The 17,850-nt window shown below is 43.2% G+C and overlaps 1 protein-coding gene across 4 annotated transcripts in view; it reads right to left on the bottom strand.

Annotated features, from left to right (window-relative positions):
* RBM20 (RNA binding motif protein 20) overlaps window positions 1-17,850 on the bottom strand; it is a 196,653-nt gene that overhangs the window by 57,032 nt on the left and 121,771 nt on the right. For 2 of the 4 annotated variants that reach the window (XM_065521408.2, XM_045361513.3), the window contains exon 2: window positions 968-2,051. In XM_065521408.2, the coding sequence (XP_065377480.1) occupies window positions 968-2,051 (1,084 nt within the window). Of the gene's footprint in view, window positions 1-967; window positions 2,052-16,145; window positions 16,361-17,850 lie in introns of those variants that run through there. The other 2 variants (XM_005566413.5, XM_045361514.3) reach the window with 2 other exon arrangements.

Genomic DNA, 17,850 nt, shown 5'->3' with positions numbered 1-17,850 from the left:
TTTGGATGATGTGACCCAAATAGAGGTGAATGACATGCTGCAGTGTCACTCACACTCTGCAAGGACATTATTATGCTTTTGGACAGGATAAGGGATGGGAGGCGGGGCAGCTCAGTGCTTAAATGGTGCAGGCTCTGGAAGGGTCAGGCCCACATTTGAATCTCCACTCTGCCACTTTTAAGCTGGGGAGGTGGCAGGGGGAAGGGGCTGAGAAAGTCATTTCATCTCTCTGGGCCTCAGTTTTCTCATCTGTAAAATGAAAATCATAATAATATCTGCCTCATAAGAGTTACTGTTGGCACACAGAAAGGGTTTAATATATGGTAATTGTTATAATTTTTGTTGCTTCAAAATATTTCACTGCACCTGCAATACATTTTTTGGGGGGAAATTATACTATCATACAGCTCTGTGTGCAGCAACTCAAGGCATTTTCCAACCACCGGGAAGGTGTCATGAGGCTCTATCTCCACTTTGCTGATGAGGAACCTGAGGCTCTCTATAATAATTTGTCTCGGTTCCAAGGGGGAATTAACCTATTTCCCCTAATTCAAAATTCTGGTTTATTTCCTTTCTAACTCACTACAGTATGGGTACTCAAGGGGCAGTAGCTTCTAGGTATACCACAGGGGAGAAGCGCTCCATAAGAGGGCAGGAAACTCGAGTTCCTGAGCCCCTTCTCAGCAACCCAGATGGGGTCCTTTGCTCCCCTACTCAGTCTCAGCTTTCTCATCTATAAAAAGTGTGTAAGAATTTCTGACTCACCTTCAAGCAAGGGACTGGTCCTGATACATTTCTGAAATTCCTTTGGGTCCTAATACCTATGATTTTAGTCAAGAATACTGATGGCAAAATTCTGTTACCCCAATGCAAAAGTTCCTTGCCCACTGGCAGCGTGAGTTGGGTCGTGGGGAAAGGCCTGCCCAGGCTTCTAGCTGTGGCTCCCAGCCTGTCTTGGACAACTTACCTTCAAATCAAACACCTTCTTGTCACAGATGCTACAGATATGTGGCAAGTGGAGGGGGGCCACACCGTGAAAGTCGTTCAGCTCGTGAGCCTGCAGGGGCCGCACAGAGAGCAACGCTTGTTCCTCCTTGGCCCTCCGCCCAGCACCGATAAAACCCTGTTTGCTATTGTTAAGCCGACCCCCGAAGGAAGGAGGTGTCCTGTCTGAGGTTGGTTCCTCGGGGTCATACAGCTCATAGGGCTGGTTGGGGGGTGGAGGCCACATGGGACCTGCTGTGAGATCAGGCTTGCTTTGGCCAGAGAATCCATGGGGGCTCTCCCATTGGCTGTTTGTGCCCTGCAGCAGTGGCCCGACCTCGCTTTTCAGGCCCCCAGCCTGTTCAGCTGGAAATCCGCCAGCCACATGTGAACCTTGGGAGTTGGGTCCGTAAAAATCTTTGGAAAAGGCAGCTTGACCATCCTGCCCTGTGTGACTGTAGTGCCCTTCATAGGTCATGCTGCCCGAGGTTGAGGCCGAGGCTGCCAGGAAGCCGGGCTGACCATCTGTTTCAGGGCCATATGTCTGGCCAGAGCTGGCTTTGCCATACTCATAGAATCCTGTTGTAGCTGGAGCAGGCCCAGTCTTGCCAATGCCCAAGATGACTGCTGGCTGGCCAGGGGTCTGAGGCATTACCCCAGTGAAAGGATGCATCACCATGGCATTGGGGGGCTGGTTGGGAAGGTTCATGGAGGGTCCAGGACCTCGTGTCTGGCTGGGGGGTGAAAAGGCAATTGCATTAGAGGGAAACCGGGTACTGGGTATGGTTGCAGCATGTTGGGGCACCCCAGCATGGCCGTGGGGGGCGTTGATCACAGACGGATGCCTCAGTTGATTGAAGAGAGGCTGGGACATGGCCACTTTGGAGAGGACTTGGTTCAGGACTGTGGCGGCCGCAGTGTTGTTGGTGACTGCTGTCTGTGCCAGCTTCAGCCGGTGGAGGGTGAGCTGGGCCTGCAGTTGAGCCAGTTGGAGACTGGCAGGTGAAGGAAGCAGAGGGTTCGGGTTACTGACCGAGAACGGGTTCTTGTCCAGGAGCTTGGCGGCACTGCAGGAAGACAGAGGTCTAGATGCACAGCTCGTTTTCAGTGAGGGGGGCAAGGGGCTGTTGTTTGTTATCTGTGGTCCCCGCCCCCACATAAACAAGACCTTCCCACACAGGTCCCACATACAAGTGAATCTGCAAAAACCTGTGCTCACACATACTCATTTGAAAAAAACTCCAATGGAAAAATTATATGACAGAACGTTCAATTTCACTGGCAAGTAGAAACATAAACTAAAACCATTCGAAATAAATATTCGTCTAGCAAAATAGCAATTTTTTAAAAATGACACTGTGTTGGAGAGAGAGTAGAATAGGCACAATGTCAGTGATAATCAACGCATATAGCTTTGTTAAAAGATAGTCTAACAAAATGCATTTATTATAGACATATTCTTTGACCCTGGCATTCAATTATATAAATCTAAACTGAGAAAAGGAGCTCAAATGAAGATAAAATTTGATACCCAAAGATGCTTAATACTATATTATTTAAGAGTCCAAAGTTGAAAATTACAAATATCCAACAATAGGGAGATGGGATTTGAACTGAGGAAATTATGGTACACCAACATAATAAAATATTAAGTAATCATTAAACTTGGTGTTTAAATTTCTACTTTATTATGTAACATTTAGGACATTCAAAAAAGAGTACCCAGCACCAAGTTTAAGACAGAGAACATTCCAACACGATAAATCTCCCTTGGTTACCTGCTTTCCCCACCTCACCCTTCCCCATCATAGCCAATGGTAAACATTATCTTGAATTTGCCAAAGTCTCTGTTACAAAAAACAAAAACAAAACCACATTAATGACATGAGAAAATCTATATGCTCTAATGTTAAGTGAAAAAGGCAGGCTTCACAATTGCCTACAGAGTGGATCGTGTTTACATTTGTGCCAAACACTATTTCATCCTTGTCCTCATTTCACATCCAAAAGCAACATGAATTGTCTTCCTGTCTGAATACAGGCACAAACAAATTCAGCATCTCCTATACTCTCACAACACGAATCATTTCTGACACTAGATGTGTGGGAGGTTTTCTCCACACACCAAGCAAGCAACCAGTTCTGCTGTGGACCCCAGCTGGGTGTCCTCCAGTTCAATTCTGACACTACCTGGAGAAAGTGTCAGATCCCACAGGTTGATGGCTCAGCCCCACAAGACTGTCCCCCACTTTGGATGTCAATCACAAGCCCCAGGTTGTTTTAGTTGTACTTCTGACCAACTGGCTGTAAATCGGAGTTAGACTAACTTGCTAAAGAGGCTCCCAGAACTCAGGGACTTGCTTGGTTTTACTGGTTTATTAGAAAGGATAAATGACAAAGGATGCCAGTGAATACCAGATGGAAGAGGTGCACGGGGCAAAGTGTGTGGGAAGGGGTGCAGAACTCCCACGACCTCTCAGGCACCCCCCTCTCCAGGAACCTCCACATGTCCCAGTCCTTTCTGAGTTTTTATGGAGGTTTCATTGCACAGGCATAATTGATTAAATCATTGGCCATTGGTGATTAACTCTACCTTCAGCGGCATTCACCTTCCCTGAGGTTGGGGGTGGGGCTGAAAGTCCCAATCCTTCCATGCTGCCGTGGGCTTTCCAGTAACCAGATCCCATCCTAACGATACCTAAGGGGCTGCCAGACATTTGTCAACTCATTAGCATACAAAAAGATATTTATGTGATTCCAAAGACTTTTGGAGTTGTATGCTAGGAAACCTGATGAAGACCAAATCTCACAATATCACAGTTCCCTTCAACTGAGCTCTCAAACTCAACTAGCATAAGGAATAACCAAAAAATTACAAGTAAAAAAATCTGAATTTGAAGTAGTGGGCAACGGTAGACTCTCACCGAATGTTACTGCACAAAGGGTGTCTGTCTGACATGTGTCTTTCATGTGACCTATATTGGTTGGTTATAGTGGTTTCTGGACCAAAAATCAGTGTGCATGATCTGGAAACTGGAAAGACTTTCCCAGAACGTCTGGGATATGTGGTTACCACAGGCAGGCAGGGAATCTTTGGTTAAGACCATATTTTCCAGGTTTTAGATTCCCCTCTGAAAAGTGGGTGTCATCAGGAAATATGTTCAGGATGTTGATAAACTGGAATTCTAGGACATCTGAATGGGGAGAAGGGGACTGGAAAATTGGAAATTGGGGTTGCCATGGACAATGCATGCTGTACAATAAGCATGCTTAGGCAGTACAGGGTAGACATTGCATAACTGGGACACCTTAGTCTCTACTGTCACAGGTTCTGTACAGTAAAAATCCAACGATAATGAAACAAAAAGGAGATCTGTTCATCTGTTGTTGGACACTTAGGTGGGGGACTAGCTCAGGTGAGGAGGAAAAGGGCAAGTGACATAAGCTGCCACACTGTCTTGTTGGCAGGGAGTTCCCAGAACGTCAGGCACACCCACATTTAAATGTAAGTACAAAGCACATTTGAGAGCCAGATAAAATACCTTTGTTATTCTTTCCCATTTGTATGAAAAATCAAAAATTGCCTATAAGATGTTAAAAAGGCACCACCTTCCCCAGCCAGCAGCCCTGCTATGCTCCAAGGGCAGCACCAGCTAGCTGCATTTTAAAATATGGGGGAAGAGGGCGCTCAAAGCTAAAGGTAGTTACAGCCCTGTTCTCCTTTGGGGAGTCGAGCTGGTTGCAAACAAGCCTTGGGGGCCCTTTGGTGACCCACCACAAATTCAACAGCAGCAGAATGGGGAGGCACCGATATCTATGTAGGCAGGAATATGGAAGGAAGAGGAGGATGGATGATCGAGAGTCTGACGATAAATTTCGACTTGTGTAATATTAAGTAGCTGAGCTTTAGAAGAGCAATTAAGCTTAACTGAAAACCCTGGCCACGCTGGGCCAACTCTTCCTCCCAGGTTTGTCCATCATGCAGCCTGTTCTTGCTAACAAGGCGATAATGAGGTGCCAAGTTGGTTTCCATGACCAGAGTAAGACAAGGTTGGTTTTGTTTTTCCCAGAGAAGTCAGCTGTATTTTCTAAAATTGCATTCTGGGCAGGAGAGAGCTCTTAGTAGAGATTCCCCTTTGCCCCTGAAAGGACATGTGAGGAAGAGCTATAGCTTTTCGACTAGGAAAGCCAGCCACACTGGGTATTTGCAGGTCAGCCATGGGAAACCTGTCCTTTTCAGAGTATGACCCAGGTTACGGAAGTTAACCCATTCAGATTCTGCAAAAAGTAAGAAAACTAACCAGGTTTTCTTCCTAACTTTTGCTTTGACTGGAAAATTTTCATCATTCTCAACTTTAGCCAACCTTGAGTAGAAGTGATTTCACATGAATCATCAGAGCTGAGCACCTGTTTTGATCCAAACACCCTAGACAAAGAAGAAAAAACACATCATACTATGTTTTAAAGCCCTAAAATTCTTAGCCTGCAATAGTTAATAACCTGAAATTCAGGTGCATATAGTGATCATATTTCTGAACCAAGAATTGGGGTGCATGATCTGACACCCCTGGAAGCTGGAACTGATGTCTCCTGCTGTCTTCCCACACTCCTTAGTTTGTCACTTTTATATCACTTAGCACATCCTGCGCCTTGGGTTAAAAATAATTGCGTGCGTGCCTTTCTACTCCATTAGACATAAGTTCCACAAGAGAAAGGAGTATGTCTTGGAGAATCTTGTATTTCCTCAGCACACTGCCTCCCACTTGATGGGCACAAAGTAATTGCTGTGAACAAAATGGAGAAAGAAGATAATGGGTATGGCTCATCAGAACCTGGTGGCTTTGAGGCAATATGGATACCTCTTTTATGAGTACACAATTCTGTGGAGAAAAACCCACAAAAAGCTCAAAAAGGACAATCTAAATACACCCAAGAAGCAAATAAATATTGCTGTTGTGAATAACTCAACCTATAAGCAGGTACAAAGTCACCTTCCTAGAGGACTATCTACAATTCCCCACTCCGGTGCAGGAGCTTCAGTCTACTCTTTCTCTGTCTAAGTCCAGGTTTTTAAATAGAGTGGATAATCCCTGCAGTAGGCTGAATAATGATGCCCTGAAAATGTCCACATTCTAACCCACAGAGGCTGTGAATATGTTGTCTTACATGGTAAAGGGGACTTTGGAGATGTGATTGAATTAAAGATCTTGATTATCTGAATTTCTGAATTTGGTATGCCCAATGTAATCACAAGAGTCCTTCTAAGATGGAAACAGGAGGATCAGAGTCAGTGAGAAGATATAAGGATGGAAACAGAAGTCAGAGAGGAGAGAAGATGCTTTGCCGCTGGCTTTGAAGATGGAGGAAGGGGACATGAGCCAAAGAAATGCAGGTAGCCTCTTAGAAACTAGAAAAGACAAGGAAACAGATTGTCCCTTTAAGCCTCCAGAAGGAACTAACACCTTGACTGTAGTCCAGTGAGGCTGGTTTTGGACTTCTGACCTCAAGAACTGTAAGATAATAAATGTATGTTATTATAAGCCACTAAATTTGTGGCAATTTCTTACAGCAGCAAGAGAAAACCAGCACAGTTCCCAAGACAATTAGATGCAAAAGGAGCTTCCACTAGAGAGGCGGTGGTAGGTGTAGGGGCTAATTGGATCTTGCTGGTATGAATTGATCCCCCCAGAGTACAGACCATCTAACCAAACATCCAAAGACCCTCTGGGAATGTAGTCAGGGGCAAATTCTGCACAAATAGGGGCCCATGCAGTATGTCTCAGATCTGGCTAGTCCAAGAACCACATCCCTCTGGCTGCAGTGACTGGCTCAAGGGGGAAGACTCTCTGATACTTTGCTGGAGCTATCAGGCATGATTCTCTGTCATGCCATGGTTGCTAAATTGTTGTTAAGCCATCACTTAATGACAGCCTGCTTGAGAATAAAGCCAAGTCAGAAGATGCTGGCCTGAAGACAGAGGTACAGGCAGCTCCTTGATGACCTCCTAGGAATGCCTTGAGCCAGCTTCTCCTGAATCCACCCTGGACTTTGCTGGACATGAGGCAATGCATTTCCTTTATTTGCTTAAAGAAAGCCAGTCTACATAAACCACCAGCATTTAACCAGCTTTTAAAGACAGTTTCTTTCTGTGGCCCACATTGACTTGAAGGTTCCTGGTCACCCTCCAGTTTCCTCTGCAGGAGTGGACTGACTGTGAGGACCCAGTAGTTGGAGCTACAGGGTCACTATCATCATCGTAGGGAGAAAAGAGGATTAGAAGATAAGGAGTGGATAACTGCTGAGAGAGGAGGGAGCAGGCATGGGGGATGGGGTTTGAGGGATCCAAGAGAGTCTTAACATCTGCTTGGTGAACCAGGACTTAAGGGGCTGTGGAATAACAAGGGCACAGCTGAAACGCAGTAGAGTGAATGTGTGTAGATGTATTAGCAGACTCTCTCCTGCTACTGTCCAGTCACCCAGAAGCAGGAACCAAGAACCACAGCCCAGAGCACGGTAGTGCCTAAACTCATGCAACCGGCCACATTTGCAATAAGCACAGTATCTTCCAAGATAACCAGTGCAGGAATTTAAATTCACTTCCAGCGCAACTGGCTGAGTGGCGAATGTGCCATTTCTTCTTTTGTGCTAAAATATAGAAAGTAATCGAGGTGAGAGAGCTCATGACCAGGCAAGAAAATGTTTTCTAGGTATGACAACACTAAAAAGATGTGGCCAAAAAAATGCAATGCTCACGGTCACATCTTTAGAGTAGAGTTGAGAATTTATGATCTTTCCATGCCTTTATGACACATTCCGCTAGTGTCAACACAGGAGAGACTTAAAGCAAAGAGAGGATTAATGTCAACTTAACTAACAAGACCTACATTATAGTTTTCCTTCCTTCTGAACCATTTTTCTTTAAAATATTCCTTATTTATGGTATTGTAGGTGGGAATTTCCTTTTAATATTTATCTTTCCTAGATCAAAAATTCTCAACTCCGCTATAATGCTTTCAGAAGCTAGGTCAGAATATGAACTAGAGAGGGACGTCCCTGAATGCCAGGTTACAAAGATGACAATGATAACACAACAGTCATACTGGGGCTAAAGTTCAAACTCCAGCTAGTGATCACAAATTTGAAGAGCAAGGTGAGGCCTTAGAGACAATTTAGTTTAACTCACTCATTCTACAGACAAAAACAAAACAAAATAAAACAAAAAACAAACACACAAAACAAACCCAAACAAAAAACTGCAAAAGCCAAAGAAGTTGGCATCCTCTGTGAATCAGCCCAAGTCACACACCGAGACAGAGAAGAGCTGGGACTAGAATGCAGGCTGCCTCTGTCCTCAGGACTGATGGAGTGGCAGTGGTGGGATACATGCCTATCAACATATACCAGATGAATTTCCTCTTTGCAAGGAGAAGATGAGGCCACACACTTTTTGGATAGTGCTCTTTCTTGATAACAATAGGCCTGCTGGGTCTTCAGTAGCTTGGCCTCTGTGACTAATTTTGAGACTGCTGGGTCAGTACTGCTATTCTGTGTTTGGCCCTTAGCCATGACATTACCATATGATGATTCATATCACCATGACACCTCTTGGACTGATTCATAACAGCAATAATAATCCTATCATCTCTCTTTTGTTTTGTGTTTTTCAGTCGGTGTGTTAATAAGTGTTCTCACTTCATTAGCTGTCTCATCTCCAGAACAGCCATATGGACAGCTAAGTCAAATATGACCATTTCCAGTCTATAGTACGAAGACTGAAACCAAGAAAGATCAGATGAACCGTGTGAGGTCATCCAGTGAATAAGGGACTTGACTGGGACTTGAAGGAGGGTTTTTAAACTGTAAGGTCAATATTCTATTCTCTGTTTACACATTCATTAAAGGGAGCTCCACAAACCACGTTTCTGGGCCTACTTCCTTCGGGCATGAGTTTAACTAACATGTTTGGTACCAGATCCCTGGGCTTTCAGTCCATCATGCTGCGTACGTTGTTTATCAGGCAGAGCATATTCTCACAGCCAGGGGACTATGCAGTCACAATGGGGCAGCTGGTGGGTTTAGAACCGACACAAGAGGCCTGCCTTTCCTGCTGGACTTATTAGAAGGACTCAAAACCTGCCAAAAAGAACTGATCCTGCAGCAAATGCAGAGAAAATGATACACGTTCTGCTAGTGTCATCCCAGGAAAGACTTAAAGCAAAGAGCGGATTAATGTCAACTTAACTAATGAGAACCATAGTATAGTTTTCTTTCCTTCCTTCTGAACCATTTTTCTTTCTTTAAAATATGCTTTATTTTTATAAAATAAGGGTATGGTATTATAGGTGAGAATTTATTTTTAATATCCATATTTGGTTTTCTTTTGAAAATTGTAAAATACAGAAATATGAAGAGGAAAACAAACACCTATGAATTCAGTGCCCATTATCCAAAATGAACAAATGCTACTGTGATGGCATTTTGCTTCAAAAATTTTTAATAAAAGAATATTTGACAGACAAAGTTGAAGTCCCCTTTGAGACTCTGCTAAGTCCAATCCCACCCTCATCTCCCCAGCGACATCCACATGCGGTGTGTGTATCTGTCTGTATGTGTCCGTCTGTATCTACATATAGAAAAAAAACAGGAAAATAAGGGACTTTTTCCACGTGTGTGTGTTTATAAAATAGCGCATAGGACTGATATCAACAAGATTTCTCCTTAAGAACGAATGCATAACCTACCAAGTTTCCTCTAACACACTGAAGATGGAGAACAGTATGATGGAGTACAAAATCAGGGAGCTAGAAATCAGAAAACCCAGGCCTGGCCCAACAGCCCTTATTTACTCCCTGTGGGATCCTAGGTCAGTCCGTTTCCCTGGATCTCAGGGAGTTTTTTTTTTGTAAAATGAGAAAGCTGGATGAAAGGATCTTCAAGGTCTCTTCACCTTTGAAATCTGATAGCTCTAAGGTTTAATTTCCTCATCTGTCAAATGAAGATCGTAGTGTCTGTTCCACTCACTGTGAAGATCAAACATGATGTGCAGGGGCTCTGGAAAGTATGATCATGATATTAGCTATCATTATCATTGCTCACAAATTAAGCTATTTCTGCGCCTGGCTGCTCCTGAAAATGCTTTTAAAGAAAACATCGTTATATATACAGTCATGTATATATAACAATGGAGATTATATATATCCATATATAACAATGGAGACATGCCTTGAGAAATGTGTTGTTAGGCAATTTGTCATGTGAACATCATAGAGTGTACATACACAAACCAAATGGTGTAGCCTACTACACACCCAAGCTATATGATATACCCTATTGCTCCTAGTCTACAAACTTGCACAGCATGTTCCTGTACTGAATGCTGAAGGCAACTGGAACACAATGGTGAGTATTTGTGCATATCTAAATATGTTTAAACCTAGACAAGTACAGTAAAAATGAAGTATTATAATCTTATGGGATGACCATTGTATATGCTATCTGTTGTTGACCAGAACATCGTTATGCAACCCATGACTGTATATGGCTTCGTTCAGAGGCATGTGTTGCAGGCCAGCCAGCATGAAATAATTTCATTCCCTCTAACCTTATTCTGTTGGGCAGTCAGTTCAGCACAGAGGCTCTCTTACCTATATCCCTGAAGATTTAGTAAATGAAATACCAAAAATACCTTATTATAAAATTCTCTCCTCTACAAAGACATTTCCCAGATGGACCCACAACTTTCAGAGTGAAATGTGGCTCGAATCCACTTAGGACAGGAATTGGTTTGTCTGAGATACGATTATTAAGAAAATCCACACTGGGCAAAAATTAATTGGTTTTGTGCAGTCTCAAATTGAGGAAGCTGGTTTGACTTCTGGGGTTAGGGGAAATCTTTCCATTTTCTCGGTAACATAAGATCTGGTGACCGCTCAGCTGAGAAACTTTTCTTGGAAACATCTGAGTCTTTTGTAATGGAAAAAATGAGCTTTTCGAAATGTATATTTTAAAACTGCTATACAAAATTCTCTAAGAAACCAAATTGCTAATGTTTATACACACAAAGGAAATATATAGGGATTTATAGATCAGTCCTGCCCCAGTGATCAACAATGTGCACATGAGCATTGATGTCCTGGCATATACTGGCCCCTCTCCCTGCACAACCTCCTCCCTACTCCCCTTCACCTAGACATCTACCATCCTTTGAAATGTAGCTTACAGGACACCTCCTCCAGGCAGCCTTCTCTGGTTTCTGCTCCCATCTAGTGTGCACTGATGTCCCTTTCATGATCTTCAGAATGCCCTTCTGCTCCATTAACCTCAATTGTACTCTCTTCTAACTCCACCACCTGCTCTTATAATTGTCTACTGAAGCACTTGCCTGACTTCCCCACTGTTCCATGATCATTCGAAGATAGGAACTATATGTGTCCCATACCATACCGTAATACCTGGCACATGGTAGGTGTGTGGAACCAATAAACACTTCTATCCAATGGGCTAGGCATGGTGGCTCACGCATGTAATCCCAGCACTTTGGGACGGTGAGGCAGGAGGATCACTTGAGGTCAGGAGTTCTAGAGCAGCCTGACCAACATGGCGAAACCTGGTCTCTATTGAAAAAAAATACAAAAATTAGCCAGGCATAGTGGTGCACACCTGTAGTCCCACCTACTCGGGAGGCTGAGGCAGGAGAATCCCTGAGATCACACCACTGCACTCCAGCCTGGGCAACAGAGCCAGACTCCGTCTCAAAAAAATCCACAAAAAAACAAAAAAAAATTATCCATGGACACGCCTGCTCCATGTATGTGGGTATGTAGATAATAGCTGTGCATTCTCCATTCGTTTTCTTGGCTAAATGTTCCCTGTGTATTGCTACAATGTTTTGAAAGATGAAGCTCTGCAGAAAATGTGGATTAGATTCAGTCTTTGAACACTGACAAAATTACGTAAATATCACCAACTACATCAAGTATAAAATTTTAAAGTATTCAACAAACAGGCTTCTTGTCACATTTTTCCTTTTAACTAAATCTGAAGAAAATGTAATTTCAGTGTGTGCCTCTGAGGCACTGTTAGTGCCTAATCTACATGATGTTGGGATGAAACCTATGTTCCAGGAGTACTCCCCATGTTCTGTGAATTTTCTTTTCAGCAGTTTACACCACTGAGATTTTTTTCTATTAAATGTACAAAGATGGTTATAAAATTCAAGCCAATTTGAAATTAAAGAATTTTGGAATAATTTTAAAGAATTAAAATTCTTAAATAGTTGGTCTTTTTCTAGAGTTGCCTGTCGATTAACCTAGACATTTTAACTGATGTGATTTATGCCAAACACTAGAAGTCCACATGAAACTGGAGAGGCGATGTGGGCCAGTGTGGGAGGAGGAGTGTTTGGTTATAAGTAGACCAAAAGCAATGTCACCAATGACTCTACATCTTATTGACTTCATGTCACCCTATTGACCTTAGTTTTCTCATCTGTGAAATGGGAGAGTCAGATGAGACAACATTTAAGGTTTCTTTATACCTTATGATTTTAGGATGGTGGGTGTTTTCTTAAGGCAGTTATTCATGACACATAGAAAAGTTAGGATGATCTGGCCATGATGCAGAGACAGATGCCAGGACTGAGGTATCTCAGTTTCTGACAAGGTGAAATAACAGCAGTAATTCAAATTTTGGTGGGCAGCCAGAGAGAAGAACTTCCTAAAACACAGATGCTGGGCCCGCCCCTCACCACCACCCACACCCTCATCTCTGTGTCTGACTCAGAAGATCTGGGGGTGGAGCTTGAACATGTACATTTCTAACAAGTCCAGGTGAGGCTGATGCTGCACTTTGAGAACCACAGCACTAGAATATTTTGAAAATACTTTCCAACTGTAAGAATCTGTGGTGAGGTGGCTGGGGACAGTGGCCTCACACCTGTAATCCTAGCGCTTTGGGAGGCCATGGCAGAAGGATCACTTGAGGCCAGGAGTTTGAGACCAGCCTGGGCAACATAGAGAGATCCTGTCTCTAAAAAAAGTCTTTAAAGTGGCCAGGCATGGTGGTGCACAACTGTAATCCCAGCTACTTGGGAGGCTCAGGTGGGAGGATCACTTGAGCCCTGGGTTTTGAGGTTACAGTGAGCTATGATAGCACCACTGCACTCCAGCCTGGGTGAGTGAGCAAGACCCTGTCTGAAAAAAAAAAAAAAAAATCTATAGTGAGTTATCAGGAATTGAGTAACCCCTGTATTTTAATGAGCTACTTCTACTAGCTGCAAGTACACCAAGAATGGACTTCCTTTTCCATGGGGGTTTCAGACAATGCAAAAATAATTTCAAGAGGCACATGTAATTAATCGTATAACTACCCTCCCTTAAGAGACATAATCAAGATTTTCAGAACATTTGGGCTCCTGTAATAAAAACATTCAAGGTTCAGGAAACCTTAGGTAACGTAGATGGTTGAGTGATTGACTTGGCGTCATATTACCAGGTTTGTGGGAAAGGGAGAAAGCATACCTCCATCCACACTGAGTTCACTAGTGCAGAGAACAGAAGGTGAGCTTCCAGAAGGCTGAAAGTTGTTTAGTCAACACCCACCCCCATCATTATAAAAAGCCTGTTCCAAAACTCACCCTAGAAGGCTTAGGCTAAAAAAACCAAATAAACAACCAAAAAAAGGTTGTTGATAAAGTCATTTCTATCACTAGATCTCAAACTTGGTGGCATTTAGGAATTACTTGGGAAGTTTTAAAAAGTACTGGGGCTTGAGTCCCACTTTCAGAGATTGACTCAACCAAGGCATTGGAATTTGTAATATTAATAACTCCCCAGGAGAACAATCGTGCAGCAAAGTCTAAGAATTACCAATCTATAAAAGAATAGAATCAATCTGTTCTTTATTACTTTGGGTTCCATAAGCCATTTTTTGTCACTCCAAACAGCATGGCCTTTTGTCTTAACTGACCCTGAAGAATAAATACTGAAACTTTTACAAGTCCACAAAGGGTCACAAGTCCACAAAGAGTCAAACACAATCGAGCTAAAAATATTTCTTAGCTCTATTGATGCACCTTCCCATGCAATTCAATAACTATTTTTTGCAATAAGATTTCCCCCAGAGAACACATATAGTTTCTGCTGCAGAAAGCCAGGTGAGGTTTGCCAGGGGAGGAGTTTTGCCTTCTAAATTATAAGCACCTTGAGGACATCATCCACATCCTAGAATCTTTCAAACTCCCAAGTGCCTACGTGGCTCAGCACTGGGCAAATTAGAGGCACTGAACAAATAGTCGTTCAACCGACTTGAAATTATGACCGTCTTAAGCTTGTGGGAATGTAGGTCTTACCCAAATACTCTGTTTCCTTGTGAAGGACGTGGTATATGTTTCCGTGTGTGTTTTGGGAATGTGCACAGTTTCATTCCTTTACATTCCTTAGATTAAATGAGAACATTAAGATTGGGGCTTTGTAAATAAGCCATATAACTATTTATTGAGAAAAATATCCCTTTCCCAAAATGGATGGAAGTTTCTGGTACCTTAAGACACATACCTTTCTGACTACAGCCAACAAAACATAGATGTCGCCCAAGGCAGAGAATATTATATGTGCCTTACTTCTGGCTTTTGCCTCTATCTTACAAAGCTGTGGCCATAAGAAAGTTACTGTGGAATAGAGATAAAAGACAACCTCACAACGGTTAGATACACAGACCCATCTTCATCACATTTGCACGCGCCATTCTACATATTTTCTCAGAACACCACAAACTAAACTTGTGGTCAGTTAAGATCCAAGCAGATTGAAAACTGCCTTGGCTGAGGCCAGAAAGAATGGTTAAAGCTTGAAGACTGATTTTTTTTTTTCCTTGAAACTGCTCTCCTGCGCTTTCCCCAGCTACCCCATCCATTGCTAATTAGAAGCAGCCAAGGCTTGACATGTACACTGTTCTCTATGGTAAAATTGATTATTATATGACTATGGAAAATAAGGAAGTCATTTCATTTGAAATATCAAATTCCACAAAAATCATACATGGCAGCTGTTAGCATAAGCACGTGGGGGAGGGGCAAGTGTGTGAACATATTAACCCTCTCCCCTTCAGTTTTCTCACATCTCAGAATTGCAAGAAAGAAAAGATTCCAGTGCATATAAGGCAGAAACCAATGGCACCAATGGCAAAGCTACATAAAAGATATTTTTAAGGTTAAAAAAAAAAAACTCCGTGATATAAGATACCCTGTCCATGCTGTTTTATGAGTGTGGATTTGCTTTTACACACTTGCAAGCAGAAAACTAGTATTCCTCTACCACGTGTGTTGAAGCTACTTGTAATTGCATCAGATAGAGAAATGAGGTGAGTCATGTTTGGTTGTGCTTGAGTCTGCTAACAGACCATCATGTCCATGTCCAAATTTGTGCCCTGAACCACACGACAGAAGTTTATAGACTTGCTTGCTTGCTTGGCGACAATGAAAATAGTTTTGTTTAAAAACTTAACTTTACTTAAAGATCTCTAAGAGGTGCTGAAATTCATATTCCAGCTACTTCAGGGGTGCTCAGAAGCCATTCTCAAGCTTGTTTCTTGGCGAAATATCCCCTGCTCATGAATTTTATCACGGCACTCCCCTCCTGGTCCAGAATGAGTCAACACTCAACAGATACGAGATGTTTCAAACACCTTTAAGTTCACTTTCCATCACTGCCAAATTCCAGCAATTAACACAAAACACCTCACCCTTAAGAGATGTCCATCATTTATAAAGTTTTGGGATTCTGAATGCATCCCCTTCCATTCTCCCAGATCTGGTGATAACGCAATCTGTTTTCCAGTAGCCTCGCGACTTTTCTTTATAGAAGAGTTTAGTAACCGGCGTAAAAAGAGCATCGAGACTTCCTGACATTAGGATCGCTGATTTCACTGAGGTCATGAGGAGCTGTTTTAGGTCACATGTTAAACCGCCGTTGTGAATCATTTGTTAATTTTTTTTTAAACGGAGGGGGTGGGGACACAGACAAATCGCACACTCATGCACAAACGCTCAGCGCCGAGAACATGTTCAGAGGTACTGCCTGAACTGGAGAATTAAAAAAGAAACAAATAAACCTTGATTTCTCCCCTGTGCTGGGGAAAGGTAGGATGACGTCATGCAACCTTACCTTTCTGAAACAGACCAGGGTGCCTGGCACGACGCGCTGACCTGTGGCCACCGAAGCCAGGAGTCATTTTGGGTGTCGCGCATGTGCCTCCCTAGAAAATTCCAATGACATTCTACCAGCTTTCTGCATGCCAATCATGACAAGCCTTCACTCAAACTCTCCCGAGTCCGGAAAGGGGCAGCGGAGGGGGTATGCAAGCAAGGGAGGAAGAGAGCGAAAGAGAAAGAGCAGTGCCTGAGCATGGCATGCCCGCCTGGAAGGGCAGTCACATGCCACTGGGAGCCATTCCTGCTGCATTACACACGCTGAGTGTAAATGGCAATGGCAAACAATATCAGTCGATGTTTATGCCACATGTTCTCAGCCTCTTCACGTATCAACACCCAAGCCAGCTCTATGCAGACAGGCCTCCTGAGAGCACTTCTGACGGAGAGATCTAGGGCTGATCGCGCTGACCATTTTTAATAAAATTCCAAAGTCTCACCTGGTTTACTTCTCTGTTTTTTGTTGTTGCTGCTGTGGGTGGTGGTCTGCTTGTTTGTTTGCTTGCTTTTTACTCTGGGTTTTCACGGGTGAAAATTTGGTCCTGAAGATACCCTAAAAATCCTTAGCAATACAGCTACATCAGACAATCCCAACTGACACCCAACCAGCAAAGCTCCAGAAACACTTGCCCTTCTTTATTTTTGTGGAACAGGAGATGAACGGAGACGACCCATCATCTCACCTACCCAATGGTAACTGCAATTCCTTTCAGTAGGAAAGGTGAGTTCTCCTTTGCTCTAAGCAGTGGCTGGGGACGATTTTGGCCCCCAGGGTAATGCTGGAAACAGGTTGTTGTCAGAACTGAGGGGGTTGATGGGATGCAACTGGCATCTACTGGGCAGAGACCAGGGATGCTGCCAAAATCCTACAATGCTCAAGACAACCACCACAAAAGAATTCTTTGGCCCAAGATATCAATAGTGTTGCAGTTGAGAAACTGTGCTCTCAGGCTAATGCCTTCAACCAATCTTGCAGAAAGTACAACACCAAACAAACAAACAAATAAACAAAAAAAACCAACCAAACAAACCAAGAAGCCCCTCTCTGTGAGGAAGTGGCTAAAGGCCCTGGCTGGCCTCATTCAGAGTTTGATTGATTACTTAGAAATGTAACTTTTCTTCCTAGGAGCCACCGTTCTCCTGCCAACTTTTTTTTTTTACTTTCCTCCTTCCAAATCTCACACTGCAATCCTTAAACACTCAAACCAAACTGAACCTTCTTGTGATTTTCTAAAATCAAAATCTGTTGTCACAGATTTTAAAATGATGGATGCAAAGCAACCATCATTCCAATTTGTCCTGTCTGGGACAGGCTGGTGTCTACCTGCGATGCCTGGTGTCCACTATAATCTCCTACCCAAAACAGTCAAAAGGGTATATTCCTTTTAAAAGGTCACAACTCCCCAGTGAGCTTATAAATGACTTAGTGATTGAAGCTTACCAGATTCTCCTATTTTACTTAGCCCCTTGGAGGAGATGGGGCTTGGGGTACCCTGGCATCGGGGGTCTTCCCTCCTGCTGGGACTGAACTCAGACCCAGTGTGTGACATTTCTACAGTTACGCTGAAAAATCAAAGTGAAAGTCAGTTTGACCAGTCTGTTTCTAGCTGCCCACCAGAGGCCCTTCCATGGCCCACCTGCCCCAGTGAGCTCCCAGGAGA

The sequence above is a fragment of the Macaca fascicularis genome, chromosome 9, assembly GCF_037993035.2.
Source record: "Macaca fascicularis isolate 582-1 chromosome 9, T2T-MFA8v1.1".
Classification (NCBI taxonomy): Eukaryota; Metazoa; Chordata; class Mammalia; order Primates; family Cercopithecidae; genus Macaca; species Macaca fascicularis.
This window is presented reverse-complemented; position numbering and strand designations above follow the sequence as displayed.